Genomic DNA, 17,318 nt, shown 5'->3' with positions numbered 1-17,318 from the left:
GCTGTAGTGATCTGTCTCTGTTGTATATAGATATCTGTGTTGTGGTTTAGCTGTAGAGATCTCTGTTGTATATATATGTCTGTGTTGTATATAGATGTCTGTGTTGTATATAGATGTCTGTGTTGTGGTTTAGCTGTAGAGATCTGTCTGTGTTGTATATAGATGTCTGTGTTGTGGTTTAGCTGTAGAGATCTGTCTGTGTTGTGGTTTAGCTGTAGAGATCTGTCTGTGTTGTATATAGATGTCTGTGTTGTAGTTTAGCTGTAGGTTATATCTCTGTTGTATATAGATGTCTGTGTTGTGGTTTAGCTGTAGAGATCTGTCTGTGTTGTATATAGATGTCTGTGTTGTAGTTTAGCTGTAGGTTATATCTCTGTTGTATATAGATCTCTGTGTTGTGGTTTAGCTGTAGGTTATATCTCTGTTGTATATAGATGTCTGTGTTGTGGTTTAGCTGTAGAGATCTGTCTGTGTTGTATATAGATGTCTGTGTTGTTGTTTAGCTGTAGAGATCTGCCTGTGTTGTATATAGATGTCTGTGTTGTTGTTTAGCTGTAGGTTATATCTCTGTTGACAGATATAAACCAGACCAAGCCCACTCCTCTCCTGTATGCTCCGGCCAATACCAGTCGACTCCACATGACGGAATTCTTCCGAACTCCAACCGAGGACGAGACAAGCGAAGATTTTCTGATGTTTACCTTCCAACTACCAAACAAACAGAAAACTATGGATGGTAACTGTGCATTGTATTTCCTTAACATAAAGTCCCCTGAGACAATTCTCAAATGGCCTAGCGCAATAGCCTTATGTCGTCATCATGCATTGTGCATCATCCTTCCATAAACAATTTCATTTTCAACTTCTTCTCAACAACCGTGAGGCACAGGGTCATGATATTGCGCCATAGCATGAAGGGCTACCAACTTTGTTGAAATTAATGACCTTGACCGACTTTCAAGGTCATAGAGTTGAGATGTGTTTAATGTTGGTTTTTGGAAAAAACAAGACATCATTTATCAGCCTGAGTGTACAAATCAGAACTCAGGTGACTGTGAACACCCCTGGGCTTTTGTTAAGATGATTTTTTTTTTTAAATTGAAAATTTGACTGGAGTATTATGGTAAATAAAGATATTGGCAATGACTGAAACCCAAGGCTGAAGGGCCACAAATGGTCAAATTAACTGAAATATTTTAAAACTAAGGTTGTCATTGAGGCTCATGGGTCTCTTGTTAAATAAATATCTCCTTTCTTTACAACTTTTATTTATTTCTCAATATTTTAATCCTGTCTATAGATTCCCTCTATGGTTTGACCAATCTCTTTAAAAATAATATCAGTAACATTAAGGGGAGGTAATCAGTGACAGTTTGGTACGATGTTAAAGGGAGGTAATCAGTGACAGTTTGGTACAATGTTAAAGGGAGGTAATTAGTGACAGTTTGGTACAATGTTAAAGGGAGGTAATCAGTGACAGTTTGGTACAATGTTAAAGGGAGGTAATCAGTGACAGTTTGGTACAATGTTAAAGGGAGGTAATCAGTGACAGTTTGGTACGATGTTAAAGGGAGGTAATCAGTGACAGTTTGTTTCAGTTCCTAGTGTTCTACTACTGAGTATGGAGGGGATTGTCTGTCAATTGGACCCAGCCCTGATCAACTGGCTGTCCTACAACCCTCAGGACAAAGTGAAGCTCTCCAGTCAGGGGAGGGAAAAAGTGACGGTGGACCAGTCTCTTGCTCATGCTGCACTTCCCCTTAAGACAAAGACATCACAGGGTAAGTTAGTTAATGTATAATAATTGTCTCACTTTGTACATCCATCCTTCATCATCTGTCAGTCAGCATTTTTAATCAGCTAAAATTATCGCTACTCTGGGCAGATTCAATCAAATTTTGCAGGAAGTATCACAGAGGATGACGACTTAACATTGTACCAATATGTAGAATTCAGACACCTCAACTGGTATATGTAGAATTCAGACACCTAGACTGGTATATGTAGAATTCAGACTGGTATATGTAGAATTCTGACACCTAGACTGGTATATGTAGAATTCAGACACCTAGACTGATAAATGTAGAATTCAGACACCTAGACTGGTATATGTAGAATCCAGACACCTAGACTGGTATATGTAGAATTCTGACACCTAGACTGGTATATGTAGAATTCAGACACCTAGACTGGTATATGTAGAATTCTGACACCTAGACTGGTATATGTAGAATTCTGACACCTAGACTGGTATATGTAGAATTCAGACACCTAGACTGGTATATGTAGAATTCTGACACCTAGACTGGTATATGTAGAATTCTGACACCTCGACTGGTATATGTAGAATTCTAACACCTAGACTGGTATATGTAGAATTCTGACACCTCGACCGGTATATGTAGAATTCTGACACCTATACTGGTATATGTAGAATTCAGACACCTAGACTGGTATATGTAGAATTGAGACACCTAGACTGGTATATGTAGAATTGAGACACCTAGACTGGTATATGTAGAATTCTGACACCTAGACTGGTATATGTAGAATTCTGACACATAGACTGGTATATGTAGAATTCTGACACCTAGACTGGAATATGTAGAATTCTGACACCTAGACTGATATATGTAGAATTCTGACACCTAGACTGGTATATGTAGAATTCTGACACCTAGACTGATATATGTAGAATTCTGACACCTAGACTGGTATATGTAGAATTCAGACACCTAGACTGGTATATGTAGAATTCAGACACCTAGACTGGTATATGTAGAATTCTGACACCTAGACTGATATATGTAGAATTCAGACACCTAGACTGGTATATGTAGAATTCTGACACCTAGACTGGTATATGTAGAATTCAGACATCTAGACTGGTATATGTAGAATTCTGACACCTAGACTGGTATATGTAGAATTCTGACACCTAGACTGGTATATGTAGAATTGAGACACCTCGACTGGTATATATATAGAATTGAGACACCTAGACTGGTATATGTAGAATTCTGACACCTAGACTGGTATATATAGAATTCAGACACCTAGACTGGTATATGTAGAATTCTGACACATCGACTGGTATATGTAGAATTCTGACACCCAGACTGGTATATGTAGAATTCTGACACCTCGACTGGTATATGTAGATTTCTGACACCTCGACTGGTATATGTAGAATTCTGACACATAGACTGGTATATGTAGAATTCAGACACCCAGACTGGTATATGTAGAATTCAGACACCTAGACTGGTATATGTAGAATCTGACACCTAGACTGGTATATGTAGAATTCTGACACCTAGACTGGTATATATAGAATTGAGACACCTAGACTGGTATATGTAGAATTCAGACACCCAGACGGGTATATGTAGAATTCAGACACCTAGACTGATATATGTAGAATTCTGACACCTAGACTGGTATATGTAAAATTCTGACAACTAGACTGGTATATGTAGAATCTGACACCTAGACTGGTATATGTAGAATTCTGACACCTAGACTGGTATATGTAGAATTCTGACACCTAGACTGGTATATGTAGAATTCAGACACCTAGACTGGTATATGTAGAATTCTGACAACTAGACTGGTATATGTAGAATCTGACACCTCGACTGGTATATGTAGAATTCTGACACCTAGACTGGTATATGTAGAATTAAGACACCTAGACTGGTATATGTAGAATTCTGACACCCAGACTCACTACTGCATACCCAAGCCCTTAAAACGGCCATTAAAAAACCCATTAAAATTTCCCATCATAAAACCATCAATCATGCTATTAATTTTGTACCTTTAATTGCTATTAATTGAAAAATTTTGATACAAGTTTGATAGTCTTTAAATGTGACAGTTTTCAATTTTAATGATCATCAAAGGGTTGAAACAAATCAATTAGTTCATGGTACTTAATTAATACATTTTAATGGCTATTAACAAAACATTTATAATGATCATTAATTATTTTAATAATGGCTTTTAATTTAACATTAATGACTATTAAAGGTACAAAATTAATGGGTCTGAAAAAAACCCCAATAAAATTTAAATGCATTTTAAGGATTTTAATGGTTTGTCAAATTGCCCATTACAAACCCATTAAAGTTTTCACTAAGTAATTGCCATTACAATGTAATAGGGCCATCAATAATTAGTTTTCAATGTAATGGGCATCAAACCTTATGGTGTAATTTGGTGTAATGTAATGGCCATTAGGTTTGGAGCAAAACCATTTTTATAATGCCCATTAACGGTGTCATTACTTTCTGAAGTGTACTCTGTAATTTTCGTCAGAAAAGGTGTAATGGCCATTAAAGGTGTACAAAACTAAAAGACCATTACAAGAAAATACACTTTAATGGCCATAATTTTTACAAATATAATGACCATTACTTTTAAAGTACAAAAACTGTTTAAAGATCAACACAATGGTAATGGCCATTACGTTTTTACAAACAAAAGTGTAATGGCCATTATATATATACAGGTATACAAAATTAACGGACCTACATGTGACCATTACATAAGACGCATTCAGAAAATTTAGAAAATGCATTTTACCACTTAATTTCATCAAAGTTCATCATGAACTGTATCACTATGCATGTTTGACAATATCGTTGTACATGTAGTCCTTCCATTAAAAATTGCATTCAAAGTAATCCATCATTTGTTTCAAATTGATAACTGCTTCAAAAATGGATATTCACAGTACACAATCATGTGGACCCAACATCCTTTTAATATTCTTCAGATACATGTAAGAGTGATTTATGTTCATTATTGCATTAATTCTCAATGTACATATGATGTGTGTTTGTACAATTTGGTTGAATAGGCAATACAATTTAAGAAATGCCAAAGCTGTTTGAATATAATGTACACTATGTAAATTTAGGTCACATGCATGGTGATTGGTTTTAAGTTAATTCTTACCTATAAACAGGTTGACATACTTCCAGAGTTGAATATTTCATTTCCTGGTAGTCTTGTATTAATCATGAGCCAGGTATTAAAGATAAATACTTCCCTTCATTTGTAAAATAACATGTTGTTCATATGTGTGAGAAAAGCCTCATGGCTGCCATGTATTGGAACTCTCCTGCTTGAAGTTATTGGGCGGGAAAAATTTGGCGGGAAAATTTGGCGGGAAATTTGAAGTTTTTTTATTGTGAAGGGGTTTAGTAAGCCTGTACAGTTTCCTTATTCTTCTTTAAGCCAACAACAAAATTGTAATATAGACATGGAATTCAACAATAACAATATAATGAAAAATAAGATACTGAAATAATACATTAATTTAAGGTCAACAATTCATGGTAGTATATTAAACATTGTCATATATATATATTACAATATGATGTGATGATATTTGTAATATTTGTAATGGCCATTACAAGAAAAAAAATGTCACTTATGAGGAATAACAAATGTAATGGCATTACATAAAGGTACCATTAAGTAATGGCTATTGCATTATGACCATAATTTGTTATGGTCATTAAATGGAAAATGTAATGGGCATTACATGAAGGTACCAATAAGTAATGGCCATTGCATTGTGATCATAATTTGTTATGGCCATTAAATGGAAAATGTAATGGGCATTACATGAAGTTACCAATAAATAATTGCCATTACATTGTGATCATAATTTGTTGTGGCCATTAAATGGAAAATGTTATGGGAGTACATAAAATCCACAGTTAGTAATGGCCATAACATTATGATGACTCCACTCTAATGGCCATTACAAACAGAATAAAGGCCATTAAGAAAAATACAAAACATGAAGTAATGGCCATTATTTGTTAATGACCATTACAAAGAAAATATTAATAGGAAAGTAATTGAAATTTAGAAAAATAATGCCCATTACATTACTTAACTCCAGGTTTGTCCCAAAAATGGAAACGAGAAATAATGGCCAATTTTAATGGAATCAGTGTTTTTAATGGTTTTGTAATGGGTTTGTAATAGATTTGTAATGACACCTAGACTGGTATATGTAGAATTCTGGCACCTAGACTGGTATATGTAGAATTGAGACTGGTATATGTAGAATTCTGACACCTAGACTGGTATATGTAGAATTCTGACACCTCGACTGGTATATGTAGAATTCTGACACCTAGACTGGTATATGTAGAATTCAGACACCTAGACTGGTATATGTAGAATTCAGACACCTAGGCTGGTATATGTAGAATTCTGACACCTAGACTGGTATATGTAGAATTCTGACACCTAGACTGGTATATGTAGAATTCAGACACCCAGACTGGTATATGTAGAATTCTGACACCCAGACTGGTATATGTAGAATTCTGACACCTAGACTGGTATATGTAGAATTCAGACACCTAGACTGGTATATGTAGAATTCAGACATCTAGACTGATATATGTAGAATTCTGACACCTAGACTGGTATATGTAGAATTCTGACAACTAGACTGGTATATGTAGAATATGACACCTAGACTGGTATATGTAGAATTCTGACACCCAGACTGGTATATGTAGAATTGTGACACCTAGACTGGTATATATAGAATTGAGACACCTAGACTGGTATATGTAGAATTCTGACACCTATACTGGTATATGTAGAATTCAGACATCTAGACTGGTATATGTAGAATTCTGACACCTAGACTGGTATATGTAGAATTCTGACACCTCGACTGGTATATGTAGAATTCTGACACCTAGACTGGTATATGTAGAATTCTGACACCTCGACTGGTATATGTAGAATTCTGACACATAGACTGGTATATGTAGAATTCTGACACCTATACTGGTATATGTAGAATTCTGACACCTAGACTGGTATATGTAGAATTCTGACACCTAGACTGGTATATGTAGAATTCTGACACCTAGACTGGTATATGGAGAATTATGACACCTAGACTGGTAAATGTAGAATTCAGACACCTAGACTGGTATATGTAGAATTCTGACACCTAGACTGGTATATGTAGAATTCTGACACCTCGACTGGTATATGTAGAATTCTAACACCTAGACTGGTATATGTAGAATTCTGACACCTCGACCGGTATATGTAGAATTCTGACACCTATACTGGTATATGTAGAATTCAGATATCTCGACTGGTATATGTAGAATTCAGACACCTAGACTGGTATATGTAGAATTGAGACACCTAGACTGGTATATGTAGAATTCTGACACCTAGACTGGTATATGTAGAATTCTGACACATAGACTGGTATATGTAGAATTCTGACACCTAGACTGGAATATGTAGAATTCTGACACCTAGACTGATATATGTAGAATTCTGACACCTAGACTGGTATATGTAGAATTCTGACACCTAGACTGATATATGTAGAATTTTGACACCTAGACTGGTATATGTAGAATTCAGACACCTAGACTGGTATATGTAGAATTCTGACACCTAGACTGGTATATGTAGAATTCTGACACCTAGACTGATATATGTAGAATTCAGACACCTAGACTGGTATATGTAGAATTCTGACACCTAGACTGGTATATGTAGAATTCAGACATCTAGACTGGTATATGTAGAATTCTGACACCTAGACTGGTATATGTAGAATTCTGACACCTAGACTGGTATATGTAGAATTGAGACACCTCGACTGGTATATATATAGAATTGAGACACATAGACTGGTATATATAGAATTCAGACACCTAGACTGGTATATGTAGAATTCTGACACATCGACTGGTATATGTAGAATTCTGACACCCAGACTGGTATATGTAGAATTCTGACACCTCGACTGGTATATGTAGATTTCTGACACCTCGACTGGTATATGTAGAATTCTGACACATAGACTGGTATATGTAGAATTCAGACACCCAGACTGGTATATGTAGAATTCAGACACCTAGACTGGTATATGTAGAATCTGACACCTAGACTGGTATATGTAGAATTCTGACACCTAGACTGGTATATATAGAATTGAGACACCTAGACTGGTATATGTAGAATTCAGACACCCAGACTGGTATATGTAGAATTCAGACACCTAGACTGATATATGTAGAATTCTGACACCTAGACTGGTATATGTAGAATTCTGACAACTAGACTGGTATATGTAGAATCTGACACCTAGACTGGTATATGTAGAATTCTGACACCTAGACTGGTATATGTAGAATTCTGACACCTAGACTGGTATATGTAGAATTCAGACACCTAGACTGGTATATGTAGAATTCTGACAACTAGACTGGTATATGTAGAATCTGACACCTCGACTGGTATATGTAGAATTCTGACACCTAGACTGGTATATGTAGAATTAAGACACCTAGACTGGTATATGTAGAATTCTGACACCCAGACTCACTACTGCATACCCAAGCCCTTAAAACGGCCATTAAAAAACCCATTAAAATTTCCCATCATAAAACCATCAATCATGCTATTAATTTTGTACCTTTAATTGCTATTAATTGAAAAATTTTGATACAAGTTTGATAGTCTTTAAATGTGACAGTTTTCAATTTTAATGATCATCAAAGGGTTGAAACAAATCAATTAGTTCATGGTACTTAATTAATACATTTTAATGGCTATTAACAAAACATTTATAATGATCATTAATTATTTTAATAATGGCTTTTAATTTAACATTAATGACTATTAAAGGTACAAAATTAATGGGTCTGAAAAAACCCCAATAAAATTTAAATGCATTTTAAGGATTTTAATGGTTTGTCAAATTGCCCATTACAAACCCATTAAAGTTTTCACTAAGTAATTGCCATTACAATGTAATAGGGCCATCAATAATTAGTTTTCAATGTAATGGGCATCAAACCTTATGGTGTAATTTGGTGTAATGTAATGGCCATTAGGTTTGGAGCAAAACCATTTTTATAATGCCCATTAACGGTGTCATTACTTTCTGAAGTGTACTCTGTAATTTTCGTCAGAAAAGGTGTAATGGCCATTAAAGGTGTACAAAACTAAAAGACCATTACAAGAAAATACACTTTAATGGCCATAATTTTTACAAATATAATGACCATTACTTTTAAAGTACAAAAACTGTTTAAAGATCAACACAATGGTAATGGCCATTACGTTTTTACAAACAAAAGTGTAATGGCCATTATATATATACAGGTATACAAAATTAACGGACCTACATGTGACCATTACATAAGACGCATTCAGAAAATTTAGAAAATGCATTTTACCACTTAATTTCATCAAAGTTCATCATGAACTGTATCACTATGCATGTTTGACAATATCGTTGTACATGTAGTCCTTCCATTAAAAATTGCATTCAAAGTAATCCATCATTTGTTTCAAATTGATAACTGCTTCAAAAATGGATATTCACAGTACACAATCATGTGGACCCAACATCCTTTTAATATTCTTCAGATACATGTAAGAGTGATTTATGTTCATTATTGCATTAATTCTCAATGTACATATGATGTGTGTTTGTACAATTTGGTTGAATAGGCAATACAATTTAAGAAATGCCAAAGCTGTTTGAATATAATGTACACTATGTAAATTTAGGTCACATGCATGGTGATTGGTTTTAAGTTAATTCTTACCTATAAACAGGTTGACATACTTCCAGAGTTGAATATTTCATTTCCTGGTAGTCTTGTATTAATCATGAGCCAGGTATTAAAGATAAATACTTCCCTTCATTTGTAAAATAACATGTTGTTCATATGTGTGAGAAAAGCCTCATGGCTGCCATGTATTGGAACTCTCCTGCTTGAAGTTATTGGGCGGGAAAAATTTGGCGGGAAAATTTGGCGGGAAATTTGAAGTTTTTTTATTGTGAAGGGGTTTAGTAAGCCTGTACAGTTTCCTTATTCTTCTTTAAGCCAACAACAAAATTGTAATATAGACATGGAATTCAACAATAACAATATAATGAAAAATAAGATACTGAAATAATACATTAATTTAAGGTCAACAATTCATGGTAGTATATTAAACATTGTCATATATATATATTACAATATGATGTGATGATATTTGTAATATTTGTAATGGCCATTACAAGAAAAAAAATGTCACTTATGAGGAATAACAAATGTAATGGCATTACATAAAGGTACCATTAAGTAATGGCTATTGCATTATGACCATAATTTGTTATGGTCATTAAATGGAAAATGTAATGGGCATTACATGAAGGTACCAATAAGTAATGGCCATTGCATTGTGATCATAATTTGTTATGGCCATTAAATGGAAAATGTAATGGGCATTACATGAAGTTACCAATAAATAATTGCCATTACATTGTGATCATAATTTGTTGTGGCCATTAAATGGAAAATGTTATGGGAGTACATAAAATCCACAGTTAGTAATGGCCATAACATTATGATGACTCCACTCTAATGGCCATTACAAACAGAATAAAGGCCATTAAGAAAAATACAAAACATGAAGTAATGGCCATTATTTTGTTAATGACCATTACAAAGAAAATATTAATAGGAAAGTAATTGAAATTTAGAAAAATAATGCCCATTACATTACTTAACTCCAGGTTTGTCCCAAAAATGGAAACGAGAAATAATGGCCAATTTTAATGGAATCAGTGTTTTTAATGGTTTTGTAATGGGTTTGTAATAGATTTGTAATGACACCTAGACTGGTATATGTAGAATTCTGGCACCTAGACTGGTATATGTAGAATTGAGACTGGTATATGTAGAATTCTGACACCTAGACTGGTATATGTAGAATTCTGACACCTCGACTGGTATATGTAGAATTCTGACACCTAGACTGGTATATGTAGAATTCAGACACCTAGACTGGTATATGTAGAATTCAGACACCTAGGCTGGTATATGTAGAATTCTGACACCTAGACTGGTATATGTAGAATTCTGACACCTAGACTGGTATATGTAGAATTCAGACACCCAGACTGGTATATGTAGAATTCTGACACCCAGACTGGTATATGTAGAATTCTGACACCTAGACTGGTATATGTAGAATTCAGACACCTAGACTGGTATATGTAGAATTCAGACATCTAGACTGATATATGTAGAATTCTGACACCTAGACTGGTATATGTAGAATTCTGACAACTAGACTGGTATATGTAGAATATGACACCTAGACTGGTATATGTAGAATTCTGACACCCAGACTGGTATATGTAGAATTGTGACACCTAGACTGGTATATATAGAATTGAGACACCTAGACTGGTATATGTAGAATTCTGACACCTATACTGGTATATGTAGAATTCAGACATCTAGACTGGTATATGTAGAATTCTGACACCTAGACTGGTATATGTAGAATTCTGACACCTCGACTGGTATATGTAGAATTCTGACACCTAGACTGGTATATGTAGAATTCTAACACCTAGACTGGTATATGTAGAATTCTGACACCTCGACTGGTATATGTAAAATTCTGACACATAGACTGGTATATGTAGAATTCAGACATCTAGACTGTATATGTAGAATTCAGACACCTAGACTGATATATGTAGAATTCTGACACCTAGACTGGTATATGTAGAATTCTGACACCTAGAGTGGTATATGTAGAATTCTGACACCTATACTGGTATATGTAGAATTCTGACACCTAGACTGGTATATGTAGAATTCTGACACCTAGACTGGTATATGTAGAATTCTGACACCTAGACTGGTATATGGAGAATTATGACACCTAGACTGGTAAATGTAGAATTCTGACACCTAGACTGGTATATGTAGAATTGAGACACCTAGACTGGTATATGTAGAATTCTGACACCTCGACTGGTATATGTTAGAATTCTGGACACCTAGACCGTATATGTAGAATTCTGACACCTAGACTGGTAGATTTGTAGAATTCTGAACAACAACTGGTAATGTAGAATTCTGACACCAACTCTACTGGTATAGTTAGAATTCTGACACCTAGACTGGTATATTTAGAATTCTGACACCGACCTGGTATATGAGAATTCAGACTGGTATATGTAAATTCTGTGACACCTAACCTGGTTATGTAGAATTCTGACACCGTCGTAACTGGTATATGTAAATTCTGACACCTAGACTGGTATATGTAAATTCTGACACCTAGACTGAATATGTAGAATTCTGACACCTAGACTGGTATATGTAGAATTCTGACACCTAGAGTGGTATATGTAGAATTCTGACACCTATACTGGTATATGTAGAATTCTGACACCTAGACTGGTATATGTAGAATTCTGACACCTAGACTGGTATATGTAGAATTCTGACACCTAGACTGGTATATGGAGAATTATGACACCTAGACTGGTAAATGTAGAATTCTGACACCTAGACTGGTATATGTAGAATTGAGACACCTAGACTGGTATATGTAGAATTCTGACACCTCGACTGGTATATGTAGAATTCTGACACCTAGACCTATATATGTAGAATTCTGACACCTAGACTGGTATATGTAGAATTCTGACACACAGACTGGTATATGTAGAATTCTGACACCTCGACTGGTATATGTAGAATTCTGACACCTAGACTGGTATATGTAGAATTCTGACACCTCGACTGGTATATGTAGAATTCAGACTGGTATATGTAGAATTCTGACACCTAGACTGGTATATGTAGAATTCTGACACCTCGACTGGTATATGTAGAATTCTGACACCTAGACTGGTATATGTAGAATTCTGACACCTAGACTGATATATGTAGAATTCTGACACCTCGACTGGTATATGTAGAATTCTGACACCTATACTGGTATATGTAGAATTCAGACATCTTGACTGGTATATGTAGAATTCAGACACCTATACTGGTATATGTAGAATTCTGACACCTCGACTGGTATATGTAGAATTCTGACAACTAGACTGGTATATGTAGAATTCTGACACCTAGACTGGTATATGTAGAATTCTGACACCTAGACTGGTATATGTAGAATTCAGACACTCAGACTGGTATATGTAGAATTCTGACACCTCGACTGGTATTTGTAGAATTCTGACACCTAGACTTATATATGTAGAATTCTGACACATAGACTGGTATATGTAGAATTCTGACACCTAGACAGGTATATGTAGAATTCTGACACCTAGACTGGTATATGTAGAATTCTGACACCTAGACTGATATATGTAGAATTCAGACACTTAGACTGGTATATGTAGAATTCTGACACCTCGACTGGTATATGTAGAATTCAGACACCTAGACTGGTATATGTAGAATTCTGACAACTAGACTGGTATATGTAGAATTCAGACACCTAGACTGGTATATGTAGAATTCTGACACCTAGACTGGTATATGTAGAATTCTGACACCTAGAGTGGTATATGTAGAATTGAGACACCTATACTGGTATATGTAGAATTCTGACACCTAGACTGGTATATGTAGAATTGAGACACCTAGACTGGTATATGTAGAATTGAGACACCTAGACTGGTATATGTAGAATTCTGACACCTAGACTGGTATATGTAGAATTGAGACACCTAGAGTGGTATATGTAGAATTCTGACACCTAGACTGGTATATGTAGAATTCTGACACCTCGACTGGTATATGTAGAATTCAGACACCTAGACTGGTATATGTAGAATTCTGACACCTAGACTGGTATATGTAGAATTGAGACACCTAGAGTGGTATATGTAGAATTGAGACACCTAGACTGGTATATGTAGAATTCTGACACCTAGACTGGTATATGTAGAATTCTGACACCTCGACTGGTATATGTAGAATTCAGACACCTAGACTGGTATATGTAGAATTCAGACACCTAGACTGGTATATGCAGAATTTTGACACATCGACTGGTATATGTAGAATTCAGACATCTAGACTGGTATATGTAGAATTCAGACACCTAGACTGGTATATGTAGAATTCTGACACCTAGACTGTATATGTAGAATTCAGACACCTAGACTGGTATATGTAGAATTCAGACACCTAGACTGGTATATGTAGAATTCTGACACCTAGACTGGTATATGTAGAATTCAGACACCTAGACTGGTATATGTAGAATTCAGACACCTAGACTGGTATATGTAGAATTCAGACACCCAGACTGGTATATGTAGAATTCTGACACCTCGACTGGTATATGTAGAATTTTGACAACTAGACTGGTATATGTAGAATTCTGACACCTAGACTGGTATATGTAGAATTCTGACACCTAGACTGATATATGTAGAATTCAGACACCTAGACTGGTATATGTAGAATTCTGACACCTCGACTGATAAAATGGACCTACAATTTCAGGAAAATGGCTGATGATTTCATCAGAAGTGTGATATTGGATGATTTAAAAGAATGTGAGATGCATGTATATATTCTGAATTGGTGTCACTGTGGCATTAATGATAATGGCATCGGGGATAGTGACCTATAGGATAGTGGCATTGAAGATAGTGACATTGAAGAGAGTGGCTTTAGGGAAAGTGGTTTTGGGAATAGTGGCATGGGGATAGTGGCATTGAGGATAGTGGTATAGAGGATAGTGGCATTTGGATAGTGGCATTGATGATAGTGGCATAGAGGATACTGTAGCATTAAGGAGAGTGGTATCAGGTTAGTAGCATTGAGGATAGTGGCATTGGGGATAGTGGCATTGATGATAGTGGCATTTGGGATAGTGGCATTTGGGATAGTGGCATTGATGAGAGTGGTATTGAGGATTGTCGCAGAGAGGATAGTGGTATTAGGGATAAAAGGTAGTAGAATAGAGGATAGTGGTATCAGGATAGTGGCATTTAGGAAAGTGGCACCATGATGGAGGATTGATAGTGACACCTGATACAGACACACCAACTGTATGTTTCCTGTTTTAGTTTCCCTTGCCTCGTCAGACTCGGTGACCCCTAATACAGACACACCAACTGTCACTCACTCAACTGCGCATGTGCCTACCACACAGGGAGATGAAGGTCAGAAAGTCAGAGAGGAAACAGACAGGGGTCATGACCTTTCTAACAAACTAGCTGCCTTATTTCCATTCATCAGAATGCTGCAAGTCCAGGTATGTGAGCCTCCTCCACATCTTTCAGCCGTAGATCTGTATACAGTAATCACTATTTCTCTGTATGTGTCCAGTTGTCTCTCTATCCATCATCCATTCACATTATCAGCATAATTTATTTTTTGATAGTAATTGATGTGGTATTGTCCCTGATCTATACAAAGATACACGTCCCTGATCTGTACAAGGAAACACGTCCCTAATCTGTACAAGGATACACGTCCCTGATCTGTACAAGGATACACGTCCCTGATCTGTACAAGGATACCCGTCCCTGATCTGTACAAGAATACACGTCCCTGATCTATACAAGAATACACGTCCCTGATCTATACAAAGATACACGTCCCTGATCTGTACAAGGATACACGTCCCTAATCTGTACAAGGATACACGTCCCTGATCTGTACAAGGATACATGTCCCTGATCTGTACAAGGATACACGTCCCTGATCTGTACTAGGATACACGTCCCTGATCTATACAAGGATACACGTCCCTGATCTATACAAGGGTACACGTCCCTGATCTGTACAAGGGATATACATCCCTGATCTATACAAGGATACACGTCCCTAATCTGTACAAGGATACACGTCTCTGATCTGTACAAGGATACATGTCCCTGATCTATATAAGGGTACATGTCCCTGATCTATACAAGGGTACATGTCCCTGATCTATACAAGGATACACGTCCCTAATCTGTACAAGGATACACGTCCCTGATCTGTACAAGGATACACGTCCCTGATCTGTACAAGGATACACGTCCCTGATCTATACAAGGATACATGTCCCTGATCTATACAAGGATACACGTCCCTGATCTATACAAGGATACACGTCCCTGATCTATACAAGGATACACGTCCCTGATCTATACAAGGATACACGTCCCTGATCTGTACAAGGATACACGTCCCTGATCTATATAAGGGTGTATGTCCCTGATCTGTAGAAGGATACACGTCCATTGGGACATGTTATTGATGGAATATTGTCCCAAACACACATCTAAGGGAGATTACTCTGATTCGTTAGTTAGCAGACCTTGGCTGTGTTTGTTTATCTGTGGGACAGACCAGATGATTTTATGTTGTTTTGTTAGACAAGCCTTGACCCAAACAAAGGCCTGTATTTACATTTGAAATATAACAACCAATGAAGAGGATTACCATTAAAAAACAGAACCATTTTTAAGTGGATATTCCATATGAATTTCCATCCTTTTTCACATTTTGAATGTACTGAACATTGCTTGTCATCATATTTGTCCAAAATATTTTACAACCAAATTGGCAGATTGATCAGAATTTGTTTATCTATAGTGTAGACTGATTCACCAATAATGATTTTAAACTAACTTTCTTTTCTGCGAAACTCATTTATTTGATTGTTAATTGATTACTGTTACAAATGTAGTTCCATTGTTTTCTTTGAAAATTGATTAAATACTTCCATACTGAAATTTCTGGAGTTCGATTTCAAACAAAATATAATTATCCTGAAAATAAAGTCCAGCAGAAAATTGAAAATGGAAATATTTTCACTCTCCCTGTAATTGACCTTTGACCTTGTGACAGGTTGACATCAAGAGCTGCTGTGTGTTTGTAAACAAGGGCCCGATGTCGGTTCCGGATCCAAGTGTTTACATTCCGAAGAACTTCTTGTCTGCGCTTGAGCATGGCCAGGCCCCAGGGACGGTAGTCATTTGTCTCCCCAATCTACATCTGGTCAGTTCAGGGGTCAAACAGGTGCACGCCTTACAGGAACTCCCTATTACCTCAATGGATGGATCCCTGGTCGGTGAGTAACAGACAGGCATTGTTTAGTCTATTTATAACTCACCTGCCTGGAGGGCAAGTGAATTACACAAGTATGCCATGGTGCAGAATCAGTTGATGAACATAGAATTTTCAAATTATTAAAAAAAACAACTTCTTTGCAATAAACAAGAGGGTATTGATATTGGGGTTAACAACTTTTAACCTTCTGTCAAGGTCACAGGGGTCAAGTCATAGATGACCACTCCTTGACAAGAGTGGTCGCGGTGGCTGAGTGGTTAAGGTGTCCCGACACTTTAACACTAGCCCTCCACCTCTGGGTTGCTGGTTCGAAACCTATGTGGGGCAGCTGCCAGGTACTGACTGTAGACCGGTGGTTTTTCTCCGGGTATTCTGTAGCCAACCTGGTCACTCCAACCTAAAAAA

At 36.3% G+C, this 17,318-nt stretch overlaps 1 protein-coding gene across 1 annotated transcript; it reads left to right on the top strand.

Moving 5' to 3' along the window:
* Positions 1–577: 577 nt before the first annotated feature.
* Positions 578–16,914, top strand: LOC117320536 (vacuolar protein sorting-associated protein 13B-like; the record flags this gene model as incomplete). Its single annotated transcript, XM_033875108.1, has 4 exons — positions 578–736; positions 1,599–1,781; positions 14,918–15,105; positions 16,692–16,914. Coding segments are annotated over 4 exons (753 nt in total), but the record flags the coding sequence as incomplete, so codon positions are not given.
* Between the last annotated feature and the right edge of the window lie 404 nt (positions 16,915–17,318).

The sequence above is a fragment of the Pecten maximus genome, unplaced genomic scaffold, assembly GCF_902652985.1.
Source record: "Pecten maximus unplaced genomic scaffold, xPecMax1.1, whole genome shotgun sequence".
In the NCBI taxonomy this organism is placed as follows: Eukaryota; Metazoa; Mollusca; class Bivalvia; order Pectinida; family Pectinidae; genus Pecten; species Pecten maximus.
Note: the sequence above shows the minus strand (reverse complement) of the source record. Positions and strands in the feature narration are given on the sequence as shown.